This window comes from Muscardinus avellanarius (genome assembly GCF_963383645.1).
Source record: "Muscardinus avellanarius genome assembly, chromosome: 15".
Lineage (NCBI taxonomy): Eukaryota > Metazoa > Chordata > Mammalia > Rodentia > Gliridae > Muscardinus > Muscardinus avellanarius.
This window is the reverse complement of record NC_137801.1, coordinates 23567415-23591563: the sequence shown is the minus strand read 5'-3', so window position 1 is coordinate 23591563 and position 24149 is coordinate 23567415. Positions and strand designations below refer to the sequence as shown.

The 24149-nt window shown below is 37.5% G+C and overlaps 1 protein-coding gene across 1 annotated transcript in view; it reads right to left on the bottom strand.

The window, feature by feature from the left end:
• Window positions 1-9845: 9845 nt before the first annotated feature.
• Window positions 9846-24149, bottom strand: part of CLIP4 (CAP-Gly domain containing linker protein family member 4) — a gene marked incomplete at both ends in the record, with an annotated part of 73598 nt that continues 59294 nt past the window's right edge. Inside the window, one exon of the mRNA XM_080711864.1 lies at window positions 9846-9922. Within this exon, the coding sequence (XP_080567990.1) occupies window positions 9846-9922 (77 nt within the window). The remainder of the gene's footprint in view (window positions 9923-24149) is intronic.

Sequence of the window (24149 nt, the reverse complement as noted above, 5' to 3'; positions counted from 1 at the left end):
ATAAACTTTTCCCTCCTGTAAAAGAAGCATTTGCAAAAATTTTGGTAGAAAAAAAAATGTATTTTTGCCTATGCAATGGCATCATATTCTGCTATTATAAAATCCACACACATCTTACAAGTATAGCTTGGTCCATATATTCACAAACTTTGCTAGGGATATTTGTTGTATAATCATGAAGCTTAAGTGACACTACTTGTAAATAAGGGCCTGTGCACCAAGAAATATTAATAAACAATACTAAAAATATATGTGATGATGTGAGTTTTTTGTATTAACTACTGTACTTGTATTATAAATAAATGTAGTGAAGCAAAGGACATGAAGAATGTTTTTAAATAAATTCTGTTGGCTTCAAAATGGTGATACATATTATATCTCTTTGTCAATAATTTAGATAACAAATATCCAGTGAATAGTTAAAATTACTACATCTATTTCTCAATTAAGAATGAGTCCTGCCAGGTGTGGTGACACACACCTGTAATCCCAGTACTTGGGAGGCTGAGAGAGAAGGATCACAGGTTTGAGGCCAGCCTCAACAACTTAGCAAAACCCTGTTTCAAAATAAAAAATAAAGAGCTGGGGTGTGGCTTGGAGGTAGAATGCCCCGGGGTTCAATTCCCAGTATTCCCCCCCCAAAAATTCTAACACAATAGGTTTCAAGCTTTCAATGTGATTTAAATAATATTATCACACATTCTAAATAGGTAGCCTCAAAATGAAACCCTAAAATGAAATATTCAGCACTGGAGACAAGTGTTGTACACGTTTGTTGTTGTTCATCCTTTCTAATATTAGACTACATACTTTGTATTACCACGTTCCCTAAGTTATCATCATGTCAAAACAGGAATCTGAAGTCAGCCTCAGCAGAACAGGCAGGGAGCTGCCACAGTGACACTGCCGCGCCCTCCCGCAGCTCCCCTCCAACTCTTTGGGGGACAAAGTTGGGCTACTGGACTCGGGCCTTTCATTTCTTTTCTTCCTCCCTTATCTGGTAAAATTTACCTGTCCCTGGCCTAGACTCTCAAGGTCACCCTTCTCTGAAGCAAGCTAGATAGTGTCCCTACAATAAGACAACCAAAGGCCTTTGCTGCCTGTTTATTCAACAGACACTTGCCGAGCATCTACCAGGTACCAACTATTATCCTAGGCATGAGGAAAAAGCGATGAACAGTCAAAAGCCCACCCCTTCATCTAGTGAAGCAAAAGAGAGAGAATGAGCAAAATTTAGGCTGGTGAAGGGTGGGGAGTGCTGAGAAGAAAAACAAAGGAAAAAGAGAAGGGGTGAGGGGCTTTGAGAGGAGGTGCAGGGGATGCATACCAAGACGACAGCGTCGCCACCCACATTCAGAAATCATGTGTATCGCATTTTAAGCACTTAAAAATATTCCCCCGAATTACTCTAAAATATAAAACAAAGCTTTTTATTAGGAAGTGTTTTTTATTTAAATTCATTAGTTAGGTTTTTGTTTGTTGCTTTCCTTTATTTTTAAGGCTGAAGATTGAACCCAAGGTCTTGTGCATGCTAGGCAAGCGCTCTACCACTGAGCTACTCCCCCAGCCTCTTTAGTTCTTTTATTTTTATTTTCTTTTATGGTACTGGGAGTGGAACCCAGGGACTTTTCTACCCCCAGGCTATACTCCCAGACTTTTTTATTTTATTTTATATTATTTTGCAGGTCTGGGGATGGAACCCAAAGGCATTTGACCTCCGAGCTACATCCCCTGCCCTATTTTTTATTCTTTATTTTGAAACAGGGTCTCACCAAGTTGCAGAGAGCCTCACTAAGTACCTGAGGCTGTCCACGAACTGTAATCCTCCAGTCTCAGCCTCCCGAATGCTGGAATTACAAGCATGAGCCACCACGCCTGGCCCCAGACCTATTTTATATTTTATTTGGAAACAAGGTCTCACTAAGTTGCTGAGAGCCTCATTAAGTATCTGAGGCTGGCTTCAAACCTGTGTGATCCTCCCATCTCAGCCTCCCAAGCGTTGGGATTACAAGCGTGCGCCACCACGCCGGGCCAGCCTTTTTATTTAAATATAAATTCAAAGCGGCCCTACTCTCTATAAGTAAATAAAATCCAACATGTAGAAAAGTCAAGCAATCTACGAAACTATAGACACACATCCTTAAGTGACTGTTCACCAAAACAATACTTACAGAAAGGTGTCTAAAAACACCATTTTACTTGTTGAGTAAAAAGCATGATACTTTGAGGATTCTTTATAAATATAGGAAAGCCATTACGGGGGGGGGGCTCAGAGCACGGGTACCCTGAGTTACTGTGTAAAGAAGAATTGCAGATAACAACTTGCGAATAACAGTTGTAAATGACAAGATACCATTCTGAAACCAAACAGCGTCCCTTTTTATTAATGCTCAAGAAGTGAACTTTGAATGACATTTAATAAGCAAAACACAATGAAAACACCTAATTTATATGTATATTATATGTAAACATACACATTAAATGGATTTAATAATCCTAAACTAAATATGAAGAAGAACAATGGGTTCTTTGACCTCAAAAATAAATCCAGTGTTGGCACTGCTGTTTCTCACTCATAGTGTTTTATATTTAACAGAAAGAATTATGGACAACCCAAGTTCAGTATAGTCACGAATTTCATGATAAGGTATAAATAGAGTTTTCAAGAAATAACCTACATAATAAAATAAATTTACTTTTGAATTGCAGCACAGTTATTTTCTTCAATCGATAAAAATATTCTTTGATTATAAAGCAGCCTTATTTTGCAAATGTATTCCAGGAAAATAACTCTAGCAGTCTCTGACATACCACACTCTTTTTGAAAAAGGCAACAAAGTGACAGAATTTAGATTTAAAATAGTATATTGCAAAATAGTTCAGCATATTATATTTCTAAGCACAAAGCAAGCTCCATTCTGAAGGATATACTTTTAATCTTATAAAGCAAACTGTTCCAATATTTCTGTGGTAGTTTAAAGGCTAAACATAAAAGATAAATCTTTATACATATAGGACAGAAACCTCAATACATATTCACAAGACAAACGTCTGACATGATTACATCACTCTGACATGAAGCTTAGTTTGTTAACATGTGCTCAATAAGAAATATAAAACACAATGCTGTTTCGTAGCTGATAACAGTCTGACCTCTGTAACCACTGGAAATATAAAACATCAGCCGCACCAAACACAACACCAGATCGACAAGGAGTAGAACAAGAGAGTCCAGAAGCCACAAACATTTGAATGAATAACTAACGTGCCTTTCCTAACACATCTTAATTTGCTCTCTTTTGTTAAATACATTTTTTTAAGTGTTTTCCACATCCTAGGAAGAAAACAAGGCAAACTTTTCACAAAGATGAAAGTGCATCATGTTTTAAAAGTGCTGTGTGAGAAAGAGACAAATATACCCAATAAAGAAGTTAAATAAGGATGTGCAAAAAATTCTGGATTGAATTCATAAACCTTCATCGTTGGGCTTTTTATAGTCCATACAGACGAGGCAGTCAAGCAGCAGAAGAAAAATCTGAAGTTACATATTTAGTTTAGAGGGAAGAGCATTTGAGCCACAGGCCAGGACACCCACAGTCACTGTTATCTCTGTTAACCAACTGGTTGGCGGCCCTGTGCAAGACAGATTCTGTTTCTGAGCCTGGTAATGGGCAAGAGGCAGAGCCAGAAGGCCCCCGGGGCTCATCGCCTTCCCAGTTCTAACATGCTTTTTACATGGGCCATTCCTGAAAGGGCATGTGATTTTACCCCCCAAATTTGAAAAATACACTAGTCAGCTAGTTACTAGTCTCTTAAGGTACTTAGTAATAAGGCAGACAGAAAGAAAAACTCCAAAAACATTTGACAGAAAAAAAGGTCATGTGAACATCACATTAAGCAAAGCTAGTGAAAACCTTCACGATGACGGCAGTGAGGAGCCCAGTACTATGCAAACGCAAAACACAGTGAGCAAAGCAATACATTGGGTGATTATGTAATGGCACATTCTTTTATTATTTCTTTCTTCTTCTGAGTCCCAGAATTTTCTTGTGACCTAAAGCTTTGAAAGCTTTAAAAAGTGCTGATTTTGAAACTGTTTTAAAAGAATCATGATCTCCAGCGTTCATACTTGTGGCCTTTTGAAAGAGTCTCTGAACTGTTATGATTTTTATGAAGATATGTTGACTGTGTTTTCAAAATCTAATAAATGCATTGGCCCTAGACTCTTCATTTTACATCCAGGATAGCTATCTAGATATGCGTGAGCTTACTTAATACTTTAGAAGTTTAACTCAAGAATTCTCATCCACGAGCTTTGACCCATTGATTCCCCGGTAGGTCACTCTGCTCGGCCTAACCAGGACGCCGTGGTTCGGCTTACAGGTGAAGTAGCGCTTGTCACCCACCGCGCCATCATTCTTCCCCTTGGCACTTCGGAGCTCCAGTCCAAGCCAGATGCCTGAAGCAAAGTCCGTGGGGCCCACGTACCTAACGGTCCCCATCTCGTTGGAGCTGGTGAGCAGGACCTGGGATCCCTCGTGCAGCTTCACTCGGCCCTCCAGGCCGCCCGTGGCAGAGCTGCTCCAGCTGCGGCGCAGGGTGGTCTTGGACCTGTCCAGAGGGAGCAAGTGAGAACAGGCCTTAGGTGGGGACGCCCAGAGCAGCTTACCACTCACTCACACATGGGTGCACAGCACAGTTCCTTACTTTAATCTACCAAAGAATACTTTATGATAACAACTTAAAAAAAATTTTTTTTGGTGGTACTGGGGGTGGAACCCAGAGGTTTTCTACCTCCAGGCTATACTCCCAGACCTATTTTATACTTTATTTGGAAACAGGGCCTCACTAAGTTGCCGAGAGCCTCACTAAGTAGCACAGGCTGGCTTCGAACCTGTGCGATCCTCCTGTCTCAGCCTCCCAAGCACGGGGATTACAAGCGTGTGCCACCACACCAGGCAACAACTTGAATTTTTAAAGTTCTAAGTACCGATATACTATTGTTTCACATTTGCATTTTTTTCTATTTTAATACTACCTGGATTTTAAGATTTCATTTGCAATGTGTATGTATGTGTGTATACACACACATATATGTATGTGTATATATATATATATATATATATATATATATATATAACATAAATGTGTTGGGAAAATGTCTATATGCACAGACACACATGCTTTTATTAAAGGAGCAATTCAAAAAATACACTTGTATCTAACTACTATCAACATAATAAAATAAAGCAAAAAAAAAAAAGGAAGCTAGCATTTGGCTGTGGTGTTATAAAAAATGTCTTTTTTTTTTTTTTTTTTTTTTTTGCAGTACTGGGGATGGAACCAAGGGGCATTTGACCTCTGAGCTACACCCCTGCCCTATTTTTTATTCTTTCTTTTGAAACCGGTCTCACTGAGTTGCAAAGGGCTTCACTAAGTAGCTAAGGCTGTTTGGGAACCATGATCCTCTTGTCTCAGCCTCCCAAATGCTGGGATTACAAGTGTGCATCACCACGCCTGGCTAAAAATGTCTTTTTTTTACTTTAAAATATTTATTTACACGAAAACAACTTTTAGAACTGTTAATCTACAACTCTGGAAAATAAACTTGTAGAGGGAAATATAGAGATAGATACAGGTCTCTTGAATATATGAACTCCAGCTACATTTAGCACCCTCCCTGCCACTAACATTAAAGAGGGTCTTGGAACAGGGCTCCTCTCCACCGTCAGCTAAAAGTAGCTGATTCTGATTTTCATCCTTAATAAAAATATGACCTCGCCGGGCATGGTGGCGCACGCTTGTAATCCCTGCACTTGGAAGGTGGAGACAGGAGGATCGTGCAGGTTCGAAGCCAGCTGCGCACGCTGGCTTAGGAGACCCTGTTTCCAAATAAATAAAATCGATCTGGGAGTGTAGCCCAGAGGTAGAAGGGCTTCCAGGAACCCCAGTACCAAAAAAAAAAAAAAAAAAAAAAAAATATGACCTCGATCGTATTCCCTCTAAACCAAGATTTTCCAGAATGACTATCAGAAAATACCTGGAGACTCACAACCTCTAAGCTTAGCCACTTCTCTTCTAAAAGAAACCCTTCTCCCCATCCCCACAGCAGATACAGTGTAGAACCTGTTACACACACTGGAGAGGACCTTATTGGAATCAGAACCTGGGCCCTGCTTATTTTATATCTTATGTTATTTTTCTATATTTTTTAATATACTGTCACACACATTTGTTCCTGTTAAACACGCTGTAAGAAAGAAAGAGGACTTTAATTTTACGGGTGGGAAGCTAAGCCTCAGAGACTTGGCCTAAGTCATATTTGCCAATAAAAGTGATAGAATTCTAATTAGGAAATACTTTTTAAATTATTTACCGTGTCAAATGCACAAATACAATAATAAACTTAGCAAATAAATGTGTAATACCTGTAATAAAAATATAAATCTTTACTAAAGAACATCCAAATGAAAAATGAAAGAGTTCTGGTCCTAGATAGAAAAAGCTATTTGTTAATTCTCCAAATTCATCCCAAATGGATATTTTATTTTTGCAACCTGACCAAAAAAAAAGAAAACCACTGTAGTTTTCACATAAGTAATGACAATAAGCTATCACTTCCTGAATGCTCTCTATGTACCTAACACCTCACATACATTATCTCAAGCCTGTGGAAGAGACTATGTTATCTTCCAACACAGCAGAAAAAAACAGGCTCAGAAAAGGCAAACTACTGGTGATGATCATATCTAGGTAACAAAATGAACTTTATCTGCATCTGTTTTTCCTTAATTTTTTCAAATATTATACAGGTGAGTTTCATAAACAAAAAAGCTCATAAAGAAAGCAGTGAGTAATAAGTAAATTCACTAAGCCAAAAATAATGGTTTAGGTAAATAATTGCCACTCTAATAAAAATAATTTTTGCAGTACTATGGATTGAACCCAGTGGTAGTCTACCTCCAAGCTATACCCCCACTCCTATTTTTCATTCTTTATTTTGAAATAGAGTCTCACTAAGTTGTGGAGAGCCGCATTAAGTTTCTGAGGCTGGCTGCAAATCTGCTATCCTCCTGTCTCAGCCTCCCAAGCACTGGGATTACAAGTGTGTGCCACTATGGCTGGATAAATATTTTTTTAAATATTAATTTTTGTGTGTGGTACTAGGGACTGAGCCCAGAGGCACTGTACCACTGAGCTACATCTCCAGACCTTTTTATTTTGAAGCAGGGTGTCGCTAAATTAACTGCATGCTGGCCTCAAACCTGTGACGTTCTTATCTTTGCCTCCCTAGCACTGGGATTACAGAAGTATACCATTATGCCTGGCTAAATGATTTTGATTCAGGTCATGTCAAAGCTCAAAAATCCCAAATAACTGAGAAACTCAGAATTGCAGGATGTGTGAAAACTATGTTTATTCATTCAAAAACATTTACTGGCCATCTGTGAAATGGCAGGCATGGGGCTAAGCTCTAGGACTTTGCACATAACCGTCCGTAAAATCTTATAAATTGTAATAAATCGTGGAAGGTGTAAGTGTGCACAAAAGAGGAGGAAATGTCTCCTGCCTAAGGTCTTGGGGAAGGATCCTCGGCAGGGAAGAGCCACCCGGGCTAGCCGGAGAGACGGGCAAAGAGGGGGAGCGACACACGTGTGTGGCATGCTGAGTTTGGAGGAGGGCACTGCTTGTGAGAACAGCCCCGGTTCTCAGTCAGGAGAGACAGCAGCACCAGCCATGCAGGCCTCTGCACATCGTGCTCGGAAGCCTGGACTTCAACCTGTGTTTAGAATCGGGAAGCTTTAGGGACAGGCGGAACACACAAACACTGACATGAAATGCCGGAACCTGTGAGTGCAATTCTACCTACAGACACTGGAATGGGGGCTGAATCCATGTCTGGGCTGGATTCCAGACAGGACCGGGCACAGGTGTGAGCAGAGACTGGCAGTGACCAGGGAGGAGCTGGGGTCAGCTGCATGTGCTCAGTGCGCCAGGACGGCTGCCTCGCGCCGTCAGGTCTCTGTGATGCCTATGTTGCAGCCCAAGCTCACTTTCTTTATGACTCCCCCACCCCCTGGACATGCCTACCCGGAGTGACTTCCATCCCCCTCAGTGTCACGGTTCTCTCTTAATGAAATGCATTCATCGCTACCATCCATCATGATCTAGAAAAGCAGGGTCTGCTCTGTCACAAAAAGGAGTTTGCCTGTCCAGTTCCCTTTCACACACTGGAGAAATTAGTCTTCTGCCTCGAGTACCCCAAGTTTCTTTTCTTTTCTTTCTTTCTGCAGTACTGGGTGTTGGAGCCAAGGCCTTGCACATGCCGGGCGAGCGCTCTACCAGGGAGTGCTTGTTCCAGTGTAGCTGGAGCTACATCTCCAGCTCTTCCCAGTTTCTTACCCAAGACCTTTTATCACCTCAATGTTTTCCCATTTGTTCTGGAAGTATCACTTATTTCTACATAAATAAGCAATGGTGTAGTGTTTGGTAAAGCTCAATAAACTTCCTTTCCTAAAACAGATTTGTTTTTTTTTTGGGGGGGCCGTACTGGGAATGGAACCCAGGGGCATTCTACCTCCAAACTACACCCTAACCCTATTTTTCATTCTGTATTTTGAAATAGGGTCTCACTGAGTTGCAAAGAATCTCAATGAGTACCCGAGGCTAGCTGTGAACCGTGATCCTCCCGTCTCAGCCTCTCAAATGCTGGGATTACAAACGTGCGCCGCTACACCCGGCTTTCCTAACACAGACTTTGACATCACACCTCCAGGTTAAAGTCAGTCAACAATCAGCTCTGCAGAGGATCGTCCAATCACTACACTGTCTCTCTCACCCCTATAATCAGGGACGAGGTGCCTACAAACTGCCAGCACCTAGCAGTCTTTTGTTCCTGAGAACAGTGATCACCAAACATTTTTGTCACATGCTCCACAAGTAAAAAATAAATAATAATTCTAAAATTTCATTATATATCTTTAATAAAAGTATACTTACTTTTAAAGGTAGGTACTAGAGTCAATCTGTAAATATTAGTAAAGCTTAATTTTTTTTCTTTTTATAGGAAACAGATATTGCTACCATTCCCTCCCCATGTCAACAGATCACCTTGTGCCACCCACACCTGCCACCGCAAGTTTCCCAGGGCTCAGCTCCTTCCTTTCCTTACCTTTCCTCCCCTCGGGTCTCGGGATCGTGATCTCTCCCCACCATCTCCACACTGACTCAGCTGCCTCTCTCCCTTCAGATTCCTTCATAGCCTGTTTGTCTCTTCTTAGTAACATCCTCTGCCTAAGAACTCTTGAATAATGTCTTCAAAAATTGGAGCATAAAGTCACTACCTTTAAACTCTTTCAGCTACTCAAATGAGGAGACCAATTTCACACTCTGGAAATTGGGGGTAATTCTAAGCAGTATACGCTATAAGGGGAAGTGGGAACATTTAAAAAATAATTGTAAGATTATCTTATGTAAATAGTGCTTAACGTTTCCTTCATATATTGTTGACCATATTAAATCAAATCTCTGGTTCACTCAGTAGAGTTTAAAATCAATCCACCCTACTCAATGAAAACACAAAATGTAAATTCTTCCAACTTTTATTAATTGTACTAACCTCTCAGAAGAGAAAATATATGCAGTGTACTATTTTTAGTCACTAGTGACATTTTTAATTGAGTTTGCAAAGGAGGGAGGAAGAACTGAATACACTGATCACACCTTCTCTCTTATGTGTTAAAATTCCACCAAGCAATGTACAAGATACAAAATTCCACTTTTCTTCCTTCACAGAATCCTGTCATGTTCATCTTGAAAGGTGTTTTTCTAAGTCTTCTTAATACTCACTTGGCAAAAGCATTTCTTCTGTTAATCTCTTTTTGGGAAGAAGCAGAAGTTGTGCTAAAACTTCTCCTAAAGCCTAAAATATGAAAGTTATAGTTAAAGGAAGAAAAACAAATCACACATTTTCAGTTCTTATTAAATTATCTTTTGTCATTTCTTCTGCAGAGGTGTTATGATATCAATAGTCATGTTTCTTTGGAAAAAGAAGGCAAATATGTATGCAGAACATAACTGTAGTTCAGAGTCTATGATAAATTTTATCTTTGCCTTCCTGATCAAACTATGTTCATACAGAAATAAGATTATGACACTACTTCTGGAGGGTTTTACTATAGGGTTACTTGAAAATAAAACTGAATTACACATTGATAAAGCTAACTTTTTTATGATTAAATAATTTTGGAAATCGTACAAAAAAGGATATAATGGCTTTTAAAGTACTATCATTAAAGATGCCCCATTTATAAAACATCGATCATTCAGAGTTCCACTGTTGCCATAAAACAGAATTTACAAAAAGAAAAAAAAAACAAAGACTTAACAGAAAGGAAAATTCTTAGAGGATTTTCAGTTCTGGTGGTTATAGTAGACCGAATGTGCTTAAATTCTTTTGGCTTTTGGCTGAAGAAACTCTTAAAAAAAAAAAAAATATATATATATATATATATATATATATACACATACATATACACACACACATACATACACACACACACACACACACATACATATACACATATGTACTACCTGGTGCCACAGGGCTCCCATTCACTTCTAGGAACCTGGGCTCCATCCTTATGGCCTGCCCAGTGGGGACCCTCACAGAAGACTCCTGGTCAAAGGGGCTCACACACAGCATAAGCTTCAGTGAGAAACAAAATGAAACCCCATCCCAGTGAAGACAAGGAAAGGGTCTTCTGTCAAACCTCATGCTCAGTAGAAGGAAAAGTTTTCTCCCCTCCAAATCTGTGACCATAAGTCAGATGCATGCTATTTGTGTAATTTAAGAGAATACTGCAGAGAACAAAAATTGAAGTCTCAGGTTGGCAGTGCTACTGGGCAACTGGAAAAAGCAAATATAATCTATGGAGGCATTAACCCAGGCCCCAAAGGACTCTCATCTACAAGATTCTGAGTAAAATAAGCATCTCATAATAATAAATTAGAGCTCACAGCACCAGGCACCAGAGAAGAAAGAGACACAGAATGGAGCTCAAAATCAGAAAAGAAATAAGCCAGCCTCATGGCCAAGGACACAGCAGCAACTCCATATCACCAGAAGCAGCAGCGAGTTCACCGTGCCTGCAAAAGCTCCAGATCAGCACACTCAACAACCCACAAGGCTTCAGAGAAGAAAAGTAAACAAGGAGGTGAAGTGAGCAGCTACGGATCATACGGGTGTAATTCAGTAGTTTTTTCAGTGCAAAGAACATCTAAAACTCCCAGTGGCCAAGCTCATTATACCCTTCAGGGACTCAGAACTGAGTGGAAAACCAGAAAAGAAATATGCCAGCCTCACGCATGCCGAGGGTGTGGCAGTAGCGCCATACTGCCAGCTGAGGCAGGGAATTCACCACACCTGTGACAGCTGCAGATCAGCACACTCAATAACTGTAAGAGAAATTGAGGCCCCTAGAGGAGAAATCCCAGCACTGCACCACCAGGGACTTGCACAGCTTTGATAATATCCCTGGGTCTGAGATTTTGTAGTCCAACCCAGTAAGGAGTAGGGGTGGCAGAGATACCACACCCTAGTCACAGCTCCCTATGGGAAAACACCCAGCCTAGTACCCCCATGTTCTTGCGCAGCCTCGATTAACTCCCTGGGTCTGAGACTTTGCGATAAAACCTAGTAAAGGAGGAGTGGTGACTGAGATTACCACAGATTCAAGATCCAGAGCACCCTAAGTGAAGTCGTAGTAACACAGGGAAGAACCCAGAGAAGGCACAAACTTCTGGAATCATGAGAAAGAGAAATAACAATGGAGCAATGAGTGCCCACAACCCCACAACATCAGAACCTGATATACACAGAAATTCAGATCTCAAGAAAATCAAATCAGGAATATAACTGTAGAAATAATACAGGACCTTCAAAAAGAATTTAGAGTTTAAAAGAAATAAAGGATACAATCATTGAAGTAAAGGCATCAATTCAAACTATAAACAATTGATTAGACCACATGGAGAAGAGAATCTTGCTCCTAGAAGATGATCACTCCAAAATGAATGCACAGTTTATAATTTAGAAAAAAAATCAGAAAGCAGGAATTTGACATTGAAGAAATATGGGCCCATTTTAAGAGAGCTAACCTAAGAATAATTGGAATAGAGGAGGGAAAAGAAGGTGAAACCAAAGGGATCAATAATATTTTCAAGGAAGTAATAGCAGAAAATTTTCCAAACATAGAGCAAGAGGTTGATACACAGGTCCAGGAAACTTATAGAACTCCCTTTAGACAAGATCAGAGAAGAGGATCCCCATGTCACATAATTGTCAAAATGACCAATGTGAAAGCCAAGGAGAGAATCTTAAAGGCAACAAAAACAAAAGGCCAAGTGACATTAAGAAGCAAACTAATTAGAATCACTCCAGACTTTCCAAACCAAATCATAAAGCCAGAAGAGCTTGGAGTAACATATTCCAAACTCTGAAAGAAAACAACTTCCAGCCAAAAATTTCCTAGCCAGCAAAACTATCAAATTAGATGAGGAAATAAGAAGCTTCCATGACAAACAGAAACTGAAGGAATTTATGTCTTCAAAACCAGCTCTAGAGAAAATACACAAGGAGATTAACTACAAAGAAGAAATAGGTAATACACACCAGAACCAAAGAAACAAGAATTCCCATCCAGCAGACAACTAAGCAAAGAAGAATAAACAGTATCTCAAACAGAAATAAAATCTTACTATGTTAGGAATTAAAAATTATCTCTCAATAATTACACTGAATGTAAATGGCCTCAACTCCCCAATAAAAAGACATAAAGTGGCAAAATGGATTAAAAACCAGAATCCATCCATCTGCTGCTTACAAGAAACACACCTTACAAGTAAAGACAGAAACAAACTCAAGGTAAAGGGCTGGAGCAAGGTAATCCATGCTAACGGAACACAAAGGCAAGCAGGAGTAGCAACTATGATATCAGACAAGTTAGGCTTCAAACCCAAACTTATTAGAAGAGACAAAGAGGGTCATATTTTACTGGTAAAAGGAACAATGCATCAAGAGGAAATAACAAAAATCAACATATATGCCCCAAACATAGGTGCAGCTACTTTCATAAATCAAACTCTTTGTGACATGAAGTCACACATAAATCCCAATACAATAATACTGGGAGACTTCAACACATCTCTCACAACACTAGACCAATCTTCCAGACAAAAAGTCAGTAAAGATGCCTCAGAACTAAAGAACACCATTAATCAAATGGACCTGTTGGACACATATAGAATATTTCACCCAACTACAGCAGAGTTTACACTTTTCTCAGCTACTCACGGAACCTTCTCCAAAATAGATCACATCCTGGGACACAAAATGAGCATTAGCAAATTTAAAAAATGTTACATACTTCCCTGTGTCATTTCAGACCATAATGGAATGAAACTAGAAATCAACTATAAGAAGACTCAGAGAAACAACAAACATGTGGAGACCGAAAAACACACTTCTGAATGGAGAATGGGCCATAGAAGACATAAGAGGTGAAATCAAGAAATTTCTAGAAACAAATGAAAATAAAAATACAACATATCAAAACCTCTAGGACACTTTGAAGGCAGTATTAAGAGGAAAATTTATAGCACTGAGTGCTCACATAAAAAGAGAAAATCTTCAAATAAATAACCTAACGACACACCTCAAAGCCCTTGAAAAGCAGGAACATTTGAACCCCAAAGCCAGTAGAAGACAGGAAATTATTAAAATCAGAGGAGAAATTAACGAAATAGGGAATAAAAAACCAATACAGAAAATCAACAGAACCAAAAGCTGGTTTCTTGAAAAACTTAACAAGATAGATAAGCCACTAGCCAACCTAACTAAAACAAAGAGATAATCAACCCAAATTATGAAGATAAGAGATGAAAAAGGAGATATCACTACTGACAGTGTAGAAATACAGAGGATTATCAGAAACTACTTTGAAAAACTATACTCCAAAATGGAAAATCTGGAGGAAACTGACAACTTCTTAGATAAATACAACCTTCCTAAACTGAGTCAAGAAGGTATAGAACACTTAAACCAACTAATCACAATCAAAGAGATTTAAACAGCAATAAAGAGTTTACCATCAAAGAAAAGCCCAGGACCAGATGGTTTTCCAAGTTAATTCTATAAAACCTTTATAGAAGAGCTAATATTCCTCAAACTATTTAGTGAAATAGAAAAAAGTGGGACTCTCTCAAATACATTCTATGAAGCCAACATCACACTAATATCCAAACCGAATAAACATGGTTCAAGAAAGGAAAACTACAGGCCTATGTCTCTGATGAACTTGAATTCAAAACTATTAAACAAAATTCTAGCAACACGCACTCAAAACCACATAAAGAAAATTATACACCATGACCAGGTAGGCTTCGTCCCACGGATGCAAGGCTGGTTAAACATACAAATTCAATCCATGTAATTCATCATATAAACAGAATCAAAGACAAAAATCATATGATCATTTCAATAGACGCTGAAAAAACATTTGATAAAATCCAACATCCATTTATGATAAAAACACTGCAGAGAATTGGAATAGAAGGAACATATCTCAACATCATAAAGGCAATCTACAATAAGCCCACCAACAACATCATATTAAATGGGGGAAAACTTCAAGAATTCCCCCTAAAAACAGGAACAAGAAAAGGATGTCCATTATCACCACTTCTTTTCAATATAATACTAGAGACTCTAGCCAGAGCAATAAGGCAAGAAAAGGAAATCAAAGGAGTACAAATAGGAAAAGAAGAACTCAAACTTTCACAATTTGCAGATGACATGATACTCTCTTATAAATCCCAACAAACTCAACCAAAAGGCTTATAGAACTGATCAACAAATTCAGCAAAGTCTGGATACAAAATCAATCTTAAAAAATCAGAAGCTTCCCTGTACACCAAGCATAAATCTACTGAAAAAGAAATTCAGAAAACACTTCCACTCAGGATCACCCACAAAAAAATAAAATACTTAGGAATAAACTTAACCAAGGAGATAAAAGATCTCTACAAAGAAAATTATAAAACATTGAAAAAAGAAATCGAAGATCTTAGAAGATGGAAAGATCTTCTATGTTCGTGGATTGGCAGAATAAATATCATTAAAATGGCTATCCTTCCAAAAGTGATGTACAGATTCAACACAATGCCCATTCAACTACCAAGATCATTCCTTGCAGACATACAAATATCATTCCTTAAATTCATTTGGAATAACAAAAAGCCCAGAATAGCCAAAGTAATTCTCAGCAACTAAAACCAGGCAGGAGGAATCACAATACCTGACTTTAAAACATACTACAAAGCCATTGTAATAAAAACATCATGGTACTGGCACAAAAACAGATACATAGACCAATGGAGCAGAATAGAAGACCCAGAAAGAAGCTCACACACTTTCAGCCAATTGGTTTTTGACAAAGGGACCAAAAATATACACTGGAAAAAAGATAGCCTCTTCAACAAATGGTGTTGGCTAAACTGGTTAACCATAGGCAGAAAATTGGAAATTAATCCCACTTTCTCACCCTGCACAAGAGTCAATTCAAGATGGATCAAAGAGTTGGAAATCAAACCAGACACCTTGAAGCTCCTTGAAGAGGGCATAGGTCCAACACAGCAACACATAGGCATGGATAAACACTTTCTCAAGAAGACCCCAAAGGCACAACAAATTAAAAGGCAAATCAATACGTGGGATTGCATGAAACTGAAGAGCTTCTGTTCAGCAAAAGAAACTGTCAAGAACCTCAACTGAGAGCCAACAGAATGGAAGAAGACTTTTGCCACCTACCCCTCTGAGAGAGGACTAATATCTAGAATATACAGAGAACTCAAGAAACTCAACACTAAAAAAAATCATCCAATAACAAAATGGGCAAGCAAACTAAATAGACACTTCATGAATGAAGAAATTCAAATGGCCAATAAATGCATGAAGAAGTGTTCAACATCATTGGCAATCAGAGAGATGCAAATCAAAACTACCCTGAGATTTCACCTAACTCCAACTAGAATGGCAATCATTCAAAACACAAACAACAACAAATGCTGGTGAGAATGTAGAGAAGTGGGAACTCTAAAACATTGTTGGTGGGATTGCAAATTAGTGCAACCACTTTGGGAAACAGTATGGAGGGGACTTCCGGGAATATGCGATGAAGAAAAGCAGGGCTTACGAGCCGCGCTAACAACCAATCTCTATTACTACAAAATCAGCACCTTTCATAGTCAGAAAACACCATCAGCAGAGAAACAAAAAATGTAATTACAAGGGACAGAGAAAAAGAGGGCTGGAAAAACGAGACACAAAAAGAAACCAGATTGCAGTGCTGCGGCGGCCATCTTTCCTTGCAGCACCAGGCCCCAAAGAGGAGGGGGACTCAGAATGGAGCTCAGAGTCACAGAGGAGATACGCTGGCCTCACGCTCAAACGCGGCAGCAGCGTCTTACTGCCGGTGGCAGCGGTGAGTTCACCGGACAGCTCCAGATGAATGCACTCAACAGCAACAGCCCACCAGGCTCTAGAGAGGAGCAGCGGACAGCGAGCCGAGGTGAGCCGCTACGGAACAGCCAGACAGGATTTGGCAGGTTTTTTGGCACAGGGAGCATATAAAGCTCCCAGTGGCTGGGCTCAGCACACCCTGCAGGCACTCAGAGCAGAGCGCAAAACCAGAGAAGAAATACGCTAGCCTAACAGCCAAGGGCGTGACAGTGGCGCCATATTGCCACTGGAGGCAGCAGCAGCAAATTCACCGAGTCCACTACAGCTCCATCAGCGCACTCAACAACAGTGAGTCAAATTGCGGCCCCTAGGGAAGAAATCCCAGTACAGCATTCCCAGGGACTTGACCCAGTGGGGGAGTGGTGGTGGCAGAGATATCACACCATAGGAGAATGCCCAACCTGGCACCCCCCATGGTCTAAAGCAGCCTCGATTGCCTCCCTGGGTTTGAGACTCTGCCATACAACTTAGTAAAGGAGTAGTGGTGACTAATATACCACAGACTTGAGATCCAGAGCACTTTAACTGAAGTCGTAGTGACCCAAGGGAAGAACCCAGAGAAGGCACAAACTTCCGAAATCATGGGAAAGAGGAATAACACTGGAGCAATGAATGCCCACAACCCCACAACATCAGAACCTGATAAAACAGAAATTCAGAGATTTATAGAAGATCAAATCAGGAAAATAACTGTAGAAATAATAGAGGTGTTTCAAAAAGAATTCAGAGAGAGCCAAAAAGAGATAAAGGATGCAATTAATGAAGTAAAGGCCTCAATTCAAAGTACAAACAACCGATGATACCACATGGAGAATAGAATCTCGCTCTTAGAAGATGAGCAATCCAAAAATGAACGCATAGTTTCTAAATTAGAAAAAAAAATCCAACAGCAGGAATCTGACATTGAAGAAATATGGGCCCATTTTAAGAGAACTAACCTAAGAATAATGGGAAAAGAAGGTGAAACCAAAGGGATCAACAATCTCTTCAAGGAAGTAATAGCAGAAAATTTTCCAAACATAGAGCGAGAGGTTGATACACAGGTCCAGGAAACTTATAGAACTCCCTTTAGACAGGATCGGAGAAGAGGATCCCCACGCCACATAATTGTCAAAATGACCAATGTGGAAGCCAAGCAGAGAATCTTAAAGGCAACAAAAACAAAGGGCCAAGTGACATTCAGAGGCAAACAAATTAGAATCACTCCAGACTTCCCAAATCAAGTCATGAAAGCCAGAAGGGCTTGGAGTAACATATTCCAAACTCTGAAAGAAAACAACTTCCAGCCAAAAATTTCCTACCCAGCAAAACTTTCTACCAAATTAGATGGGGAAATAAGAAGCTTCCATGACAAACAGAAACTGAAGATATTTATGTCTTCAAAACCAGCACTGGAGAAAATACTCAAAGAGATTAACTACAAAGAAGAAATAGGTAACACACACCAGAACCAGAGAAACAAGATTTTCCATCCAACAGACAACTAAGATTGGTTATCTGTGGAGATTCATTATTTATGTTAGTCTTTTACCTATCTCTAAATTGTATTGTTTGCTTTTATTGTTGCTAATTTTTAGGATTTCTAGTTGGAATATTAATATACCTTCAGATATAGCATTTGGAAATATTTTATCCCATTCTATCAGTAACTTTTAACTCTGTTTACATTGTCTTTGGATATACAATATTTTTTTTAATTTTTAGGGAGTTTGTATACTCTTCTGTTGCCTGTGTCATTGAAATCATATCTAAGAAATCACTGCCAATTTCAATGTTGTGAGGTTTAATGACCCAGATTTTCTTCTAAAAGTTTATAGTCTTAAGATTTATATTTAGGTCTTTTATCTATTTCGAGTTAATATTTGTATATGGTGTTAGGTAAGGGTCCAATTTTATTCTTTTTCATGTAATTATTATTTTTCAACAATATTTAGTTAAAAGATTATTATTTCCTACACCAAATATTTGTGGAAACCTTGTCAAAAATAACTTGACAATATAGGGAAGAATTTATCTCTAGGCTTTTATTTAACTCCAATGGTTTATATATCTGCCTTTATAACAGTATTACACTATTTCAATTATTGTAGCTTTATATGGTTTGAAATCAGAAAATATATATCTTCTAGCTTTGTTCTTTTTCGAGATTCTTTTGGGAATCTAGAGTCCATATTCCACATTAGGATAGATTTTTTTCTGAAAAATAAATAAATAAATGTATGATAGTTTCACCAAAAAAAAGAAAAAAAATATTCTCTGGTAAGAAAGAAAGCAAAAAGAAATATTGAAATGTTATCTTTAATTTATCAAAAGCTTGGTATCAGACAAATGAAAATGTTATATGAGATTATCATTGTTAATTTTGGATAAATTGCTATAATACTAGATGTCAACCACTAAGCCAAGCATGGGAAAGAAGGATGGGGAGGGAACGGGATGGGGATGGGGTGGGGGCTAATTGGGCGATGTGTGCATGTATGTCAACAAAAGTTTATTTTTATCCCATTATGATGTATGAATACAGTGTACCAATAAAAAAAGAAAGAAAGAAAAGAATACAGTATGGAGAATCCTCAGAAGAATAGGAACAAATCTACCATTTGACCCAGAAATACCACTTCTGGGTATCTACCCAAAAGAAAGTAAACCAAACTACCAAACTAATCATGTGTACCTATGTTCATAGTTGCACAATTCACCATAGCCAAACTATGGAACCAGGCAAGATGTCCATCAACAGATGAATGGATTACAAAACTGTGGGATTTGTACACAATGGAATTTTATTCAGCCATTAAAAAAAAAACTCAATTACATCATTTCAGGGAAATGGATGGAACTGGAGGGCATTATGCTCAGTGAGATTAGTCAGTCACAAAAAATAATCAGATGCTTTCCCTAATATGTGAAAGCTAAGGAGAAATGGGTCATAGGAGGAACTCTATATGAAAAAGGAAATCCTATAGAGGAGCAAACAAGACAACCTAAATGAGGGGATGGGAGGGGGGAAGAAAGAAATTCTCTAAAACATGTAACGTACTTAAACATATCGAAGTCAACCACTAAGCCAAGCAAGGGAAGGAGGGATGCGGAAGGAATGGGCTGGGAATTGGGTATGGGTTAAATCGGTGACGTGTACAGGTATGTACACACAAGTTTTTGACCCCAATATGATGTATGAATATAATGCATCAATAAGATTTTTTTTAAATAATAATAATAAATTAGAAAAGTCACAAGGAAGGAAGGTACCATACGTTAGCCTTGACAAAAACAAATGGCAGCATCAGACTCATATAGATTTCAAGATATTGATTGCCTAACACAAAATAAAAGTTAAATTTAAAATGCTTTAAAACATAAAAGAAAAACCAGAAAATAAGGAGAAAGAACAAGTGACGGTACATAAGAAGCAAATATGCAAAAAATTTTACAATAACTTTGTGACTGAATTAAGCAGTAAAACAAACACAGCTAAAAAGAGAATCGGGGAAATACAAAAACAATACAGCTCTGAAGTTGTCTAGAGTGCAGTCCAGATGGACGAAGTTGTAAAAAACATAAGAGGCATGGGAAAGTATGAAAGTCTAACATTTGACTAATCAGAGCTTCAGAGGGAAACAACAAAGAGAATGGAGAAGAAAACATCTAAAGTATAATGAGTAAGAATTTTATAGCATTGACCAAAGATACCTGTCTCCAGATCTAAAAATCCCCATATCCAGTCTCCACATCTAAAAATTCTCATATCCAAATAGGATAAACAAAAAGAAATTCCAACCTAGATTCATCACAGTAAAAATATAATACAAAGAAAACAGAAATCCATAAAAGCATCTCGAGAGAGAAAGAGAATATGAATCATCAAATCACCTACAACAACATGGATTAGACTCACAGCTGACTTTTTCATCACAATGACAGAAGCCAGAAAAACGGGAGAATGATATCAATATACAGGGAGGAAATACTTTCCAACCTTAAATTCTATACCTAATAAGATTACCACTGGAAAAGATAAACACAATCCGAGTATACATTAGGTAAAAACAAAATGACCCCAAGTGGAAGTTCTGAATATTAGTGAGCAGAGACATTGGTAAATATGTAAGTTGAATATTACTATAAAACTGCCATAATGTCAAATACATAGAAAAAATAAAATAAAAACAGACTATTCCACTTCTAAGGATTTTCTATTATTTGGGAAATGACAAAAATGATTAACTTTAGACTTTGCAAAATATGTACATTAAATCATTTATAGTAATTACTAAAATGTACAGTCATAGTATTACTTATATACAAGTGGGGGGAGGAGTAAATGGAATGGAAAAAGAGGGTGGGTAGGGACATTACCAGAGTTAAATTCAAGAAGGAGAAATCATTTATTATGTACCAAAACAAATGGATCAAACAGAAAGCAAAAGAAATAGCACTAATGATATCACTAATATATTAGTGATTATAATATATTCAAATGGACAGATCTCAGGTTGAAAGACAATTGCCAAATGATATTATTTTTTAAAAGTAAAACTCATGTCCATGTTTTTTCTAGATTACTTTCACATTATAACACTATATATATATATATATATATATATTTTTTTTTTTTTTTTTTTTTTTGGTGGTACTGGGGATGGAACCCAGGGACCTTCTACCTCCTGGCTATACTCCCAGACCTATTTTATATTTTATTTGGGAACAGGAACTCTTAAGCCAGCTGAGGCTGGCTTCAAACCTGCGTGATCCTCCTGTCTCAGCCTCCCAAGTGCGAGACTGCAAGCATGTGCCACCACGCCCGGCTCACAATTTATAATTTTAAAGAAATCATTTAGACTAAAAGTTTTCTTTGTTTCAGACTATTAAATATTTGTTTATAAAATTGCCATTAAGAAAGCAATCTACTCTCAGAATAAATTTATTTCAACATATAACATCGTGACTAATAGGCTCACATGCAAAAAATAACTGAAATGATTAATATAAAGCTTTTCCTCTATTTTTATACTTATACGTTCTATATAAAATGCTATTATATCATGCTGTTATAAAAATACATACTTATTATTATATGCCATTTTATAATAATGATTTCTTTTTACTGACTTTTTATTTCATTTTTAAATTATAACCTCAAACTTATTATTACAAGTAATTCTATTAAAAAAGTGTTCATTCAGCTTTCTTATATTCATAATTTAAGACCAATTTAGCCAAGGCAATATAGAAACTAAAGATGTAACTTTTAGGAAGCTTTGATATATGATAAGAATTCTCTACAAGAATGTTTTATTACCTAACATGATACTTCACTAGCAAACAACAAGCAAATGAATTTAAAATATCTTTAATAAACATTAGCTATGAGAACAAATGATTTACTAACTTGACTAACAAATGTCATGGTTTAATGTTGATGTGGAATTTTCAATTTCTATGATTTTAATTTGAGGTAAGTTAAGTTTGCTATTCTTAGAGGTTTTTTTTCTTTTTTGATTTTTGGTGCTAGGGATTAACCTTTTGCCTCATGCATTCCAAGCAAATGTTCTGCCACTGAGCTACAGTGCCAATCCTCTAAAGAGTTCATCATGGAAGAACAGCTCTGTGTGAGTTTCAGGTTGCCCTCCAGCTCTTTGTTTAAGACTCTCATGAAGCCCGTCCATAATCTCTGCCCTTGGCTTCCTTAAGATACTTTGATACCAACCACATCTACTAATAAATTTTATTAACAAAAAAGGTAAAACTCAACTATATTCTACTTATGAAATACTCTAAAAATCATAAGAACACAAAAAGGTTACATGTCAGAGGATTAAAGAGATATTAGGTAAATAATCAAAAGAAAATTATAAGTTAAAAAGAATTATTACAAAATATCATTTACATTAAAATCAAAAAATTAAATGCATAGATATAAATCTAACAAAATATATACAAAGTCTATATAAGGAAAACTATGAAGTTCTGATGAATGACATAAAAAAGATATAGAAGATATAGTAGTTTCCCCTTATCTATAAGGGATATGTCCCAGATTTCCAATAGATGCCAAAAACTGGATAGTATCGAACCCAATACTGTATATAATTTTTTTTCTATATACACACATACCTATGATAAGCTTTCATCTTTTCACTTTAAAGGAGGCACTTTATAAATTCTATTTGGCATATCCAAATTGCCTATTCGCTACTCTTGTGCTCTGGGTCTATTATTAAGTAAAACAGCAACAGCTGATGGATAACTTAGAGGACTACAGTAAATGATTAACAACCAGGCAGCACATACTGCATGTACATGCTGGACAAAAAGATGACTCACATCCTAGGAAGGAAGGAGCAGAGCAGTATAAGCTTTCATCATGCTACTCAAAATGGTTCACAATTTAAAACTTATGAATCATTTATTTCTGGAGTTTTCCATTTAGTATTTTAAGACCACAGTTGACTACAGGTAACTAATCCTGCAGAAAGCAAAACCACGGATAAGGGGAGACTACTATAAGTAAATAAAGAGAAAGCCCATGTTCATGGATTGATCTATACATTCAATGCAATCCCAATCAAAATACCAACAAGTTACTTCGTACATTTCAATAAACTGACTATAAAGATTATTTAAAAATGCAAAAAATTCAGAGTAATAATACAATATCAAAGGAGAACAAAGTCAGGGGACTGACTCTACTCAACTTGAAGAATTAGTGTAAAGATACAATAATCAAAACAGTATGGAATCAAAATAGTGTGGTACTAGCAAAGGAATAGACAAATAGATCATTGGAAAACAACAGAGAGTCCACAAATAGACTCATACAAATAGAGACAATGGATATTTGTCAAAGGAGCAAAAGCAATTCAATGAAGAAAGGATAGTCTTTATAATGAATGATCCTGGGACAATTCGATGTCCACATGAAAAAACAAATCTAAATATAGACCTTATACCTTTCACAAACTTTAATTCAAAACAGGTAAAAGATCTAAATGTAAAACACAGAGGTATAAAGCTCCTTGAAGATAACATTGGAGACAAGTCAGGATGACCTTGGGTATGGTAATGACTTAAAATGCCAACGTGACCCATGACACACACATACAAAATGATTAACTTGGATTTTATTAAAATTTAAACCTTTGCTGTTAAAAGAATAAAAAGATAAGTCACAGACTGAGAGCAAAGGTTTTCAAAACAAGTATCTATTAAAGATCTAATATTCTAAGTATACAAAAAATTCAACAACAAGGAAATAATAAACACAATCTAACTGGGTAAAAGACTGACAGATATCTCACCAAATGCAGTACACTGGTGGCAAATAAGGATATGAAAAGATACTAGACATCTGTTAGGGGTTGAATCATTTTCCAAAAAAAATTTATATGTGGAAGTCCTAACCTCCAGTACTTCAGAATGTGACTATACCTGGAGACAAGGATTTCAATAGGTAACTCAGGTAAAATGAGGTCCTAGGGGTGGGCCCTAAACCAACATGCCAGGTATCTTTACAAGAAAAGGAGATAAGGACACAGACACACAGTGGAAAAGACCACATGAAGGTATG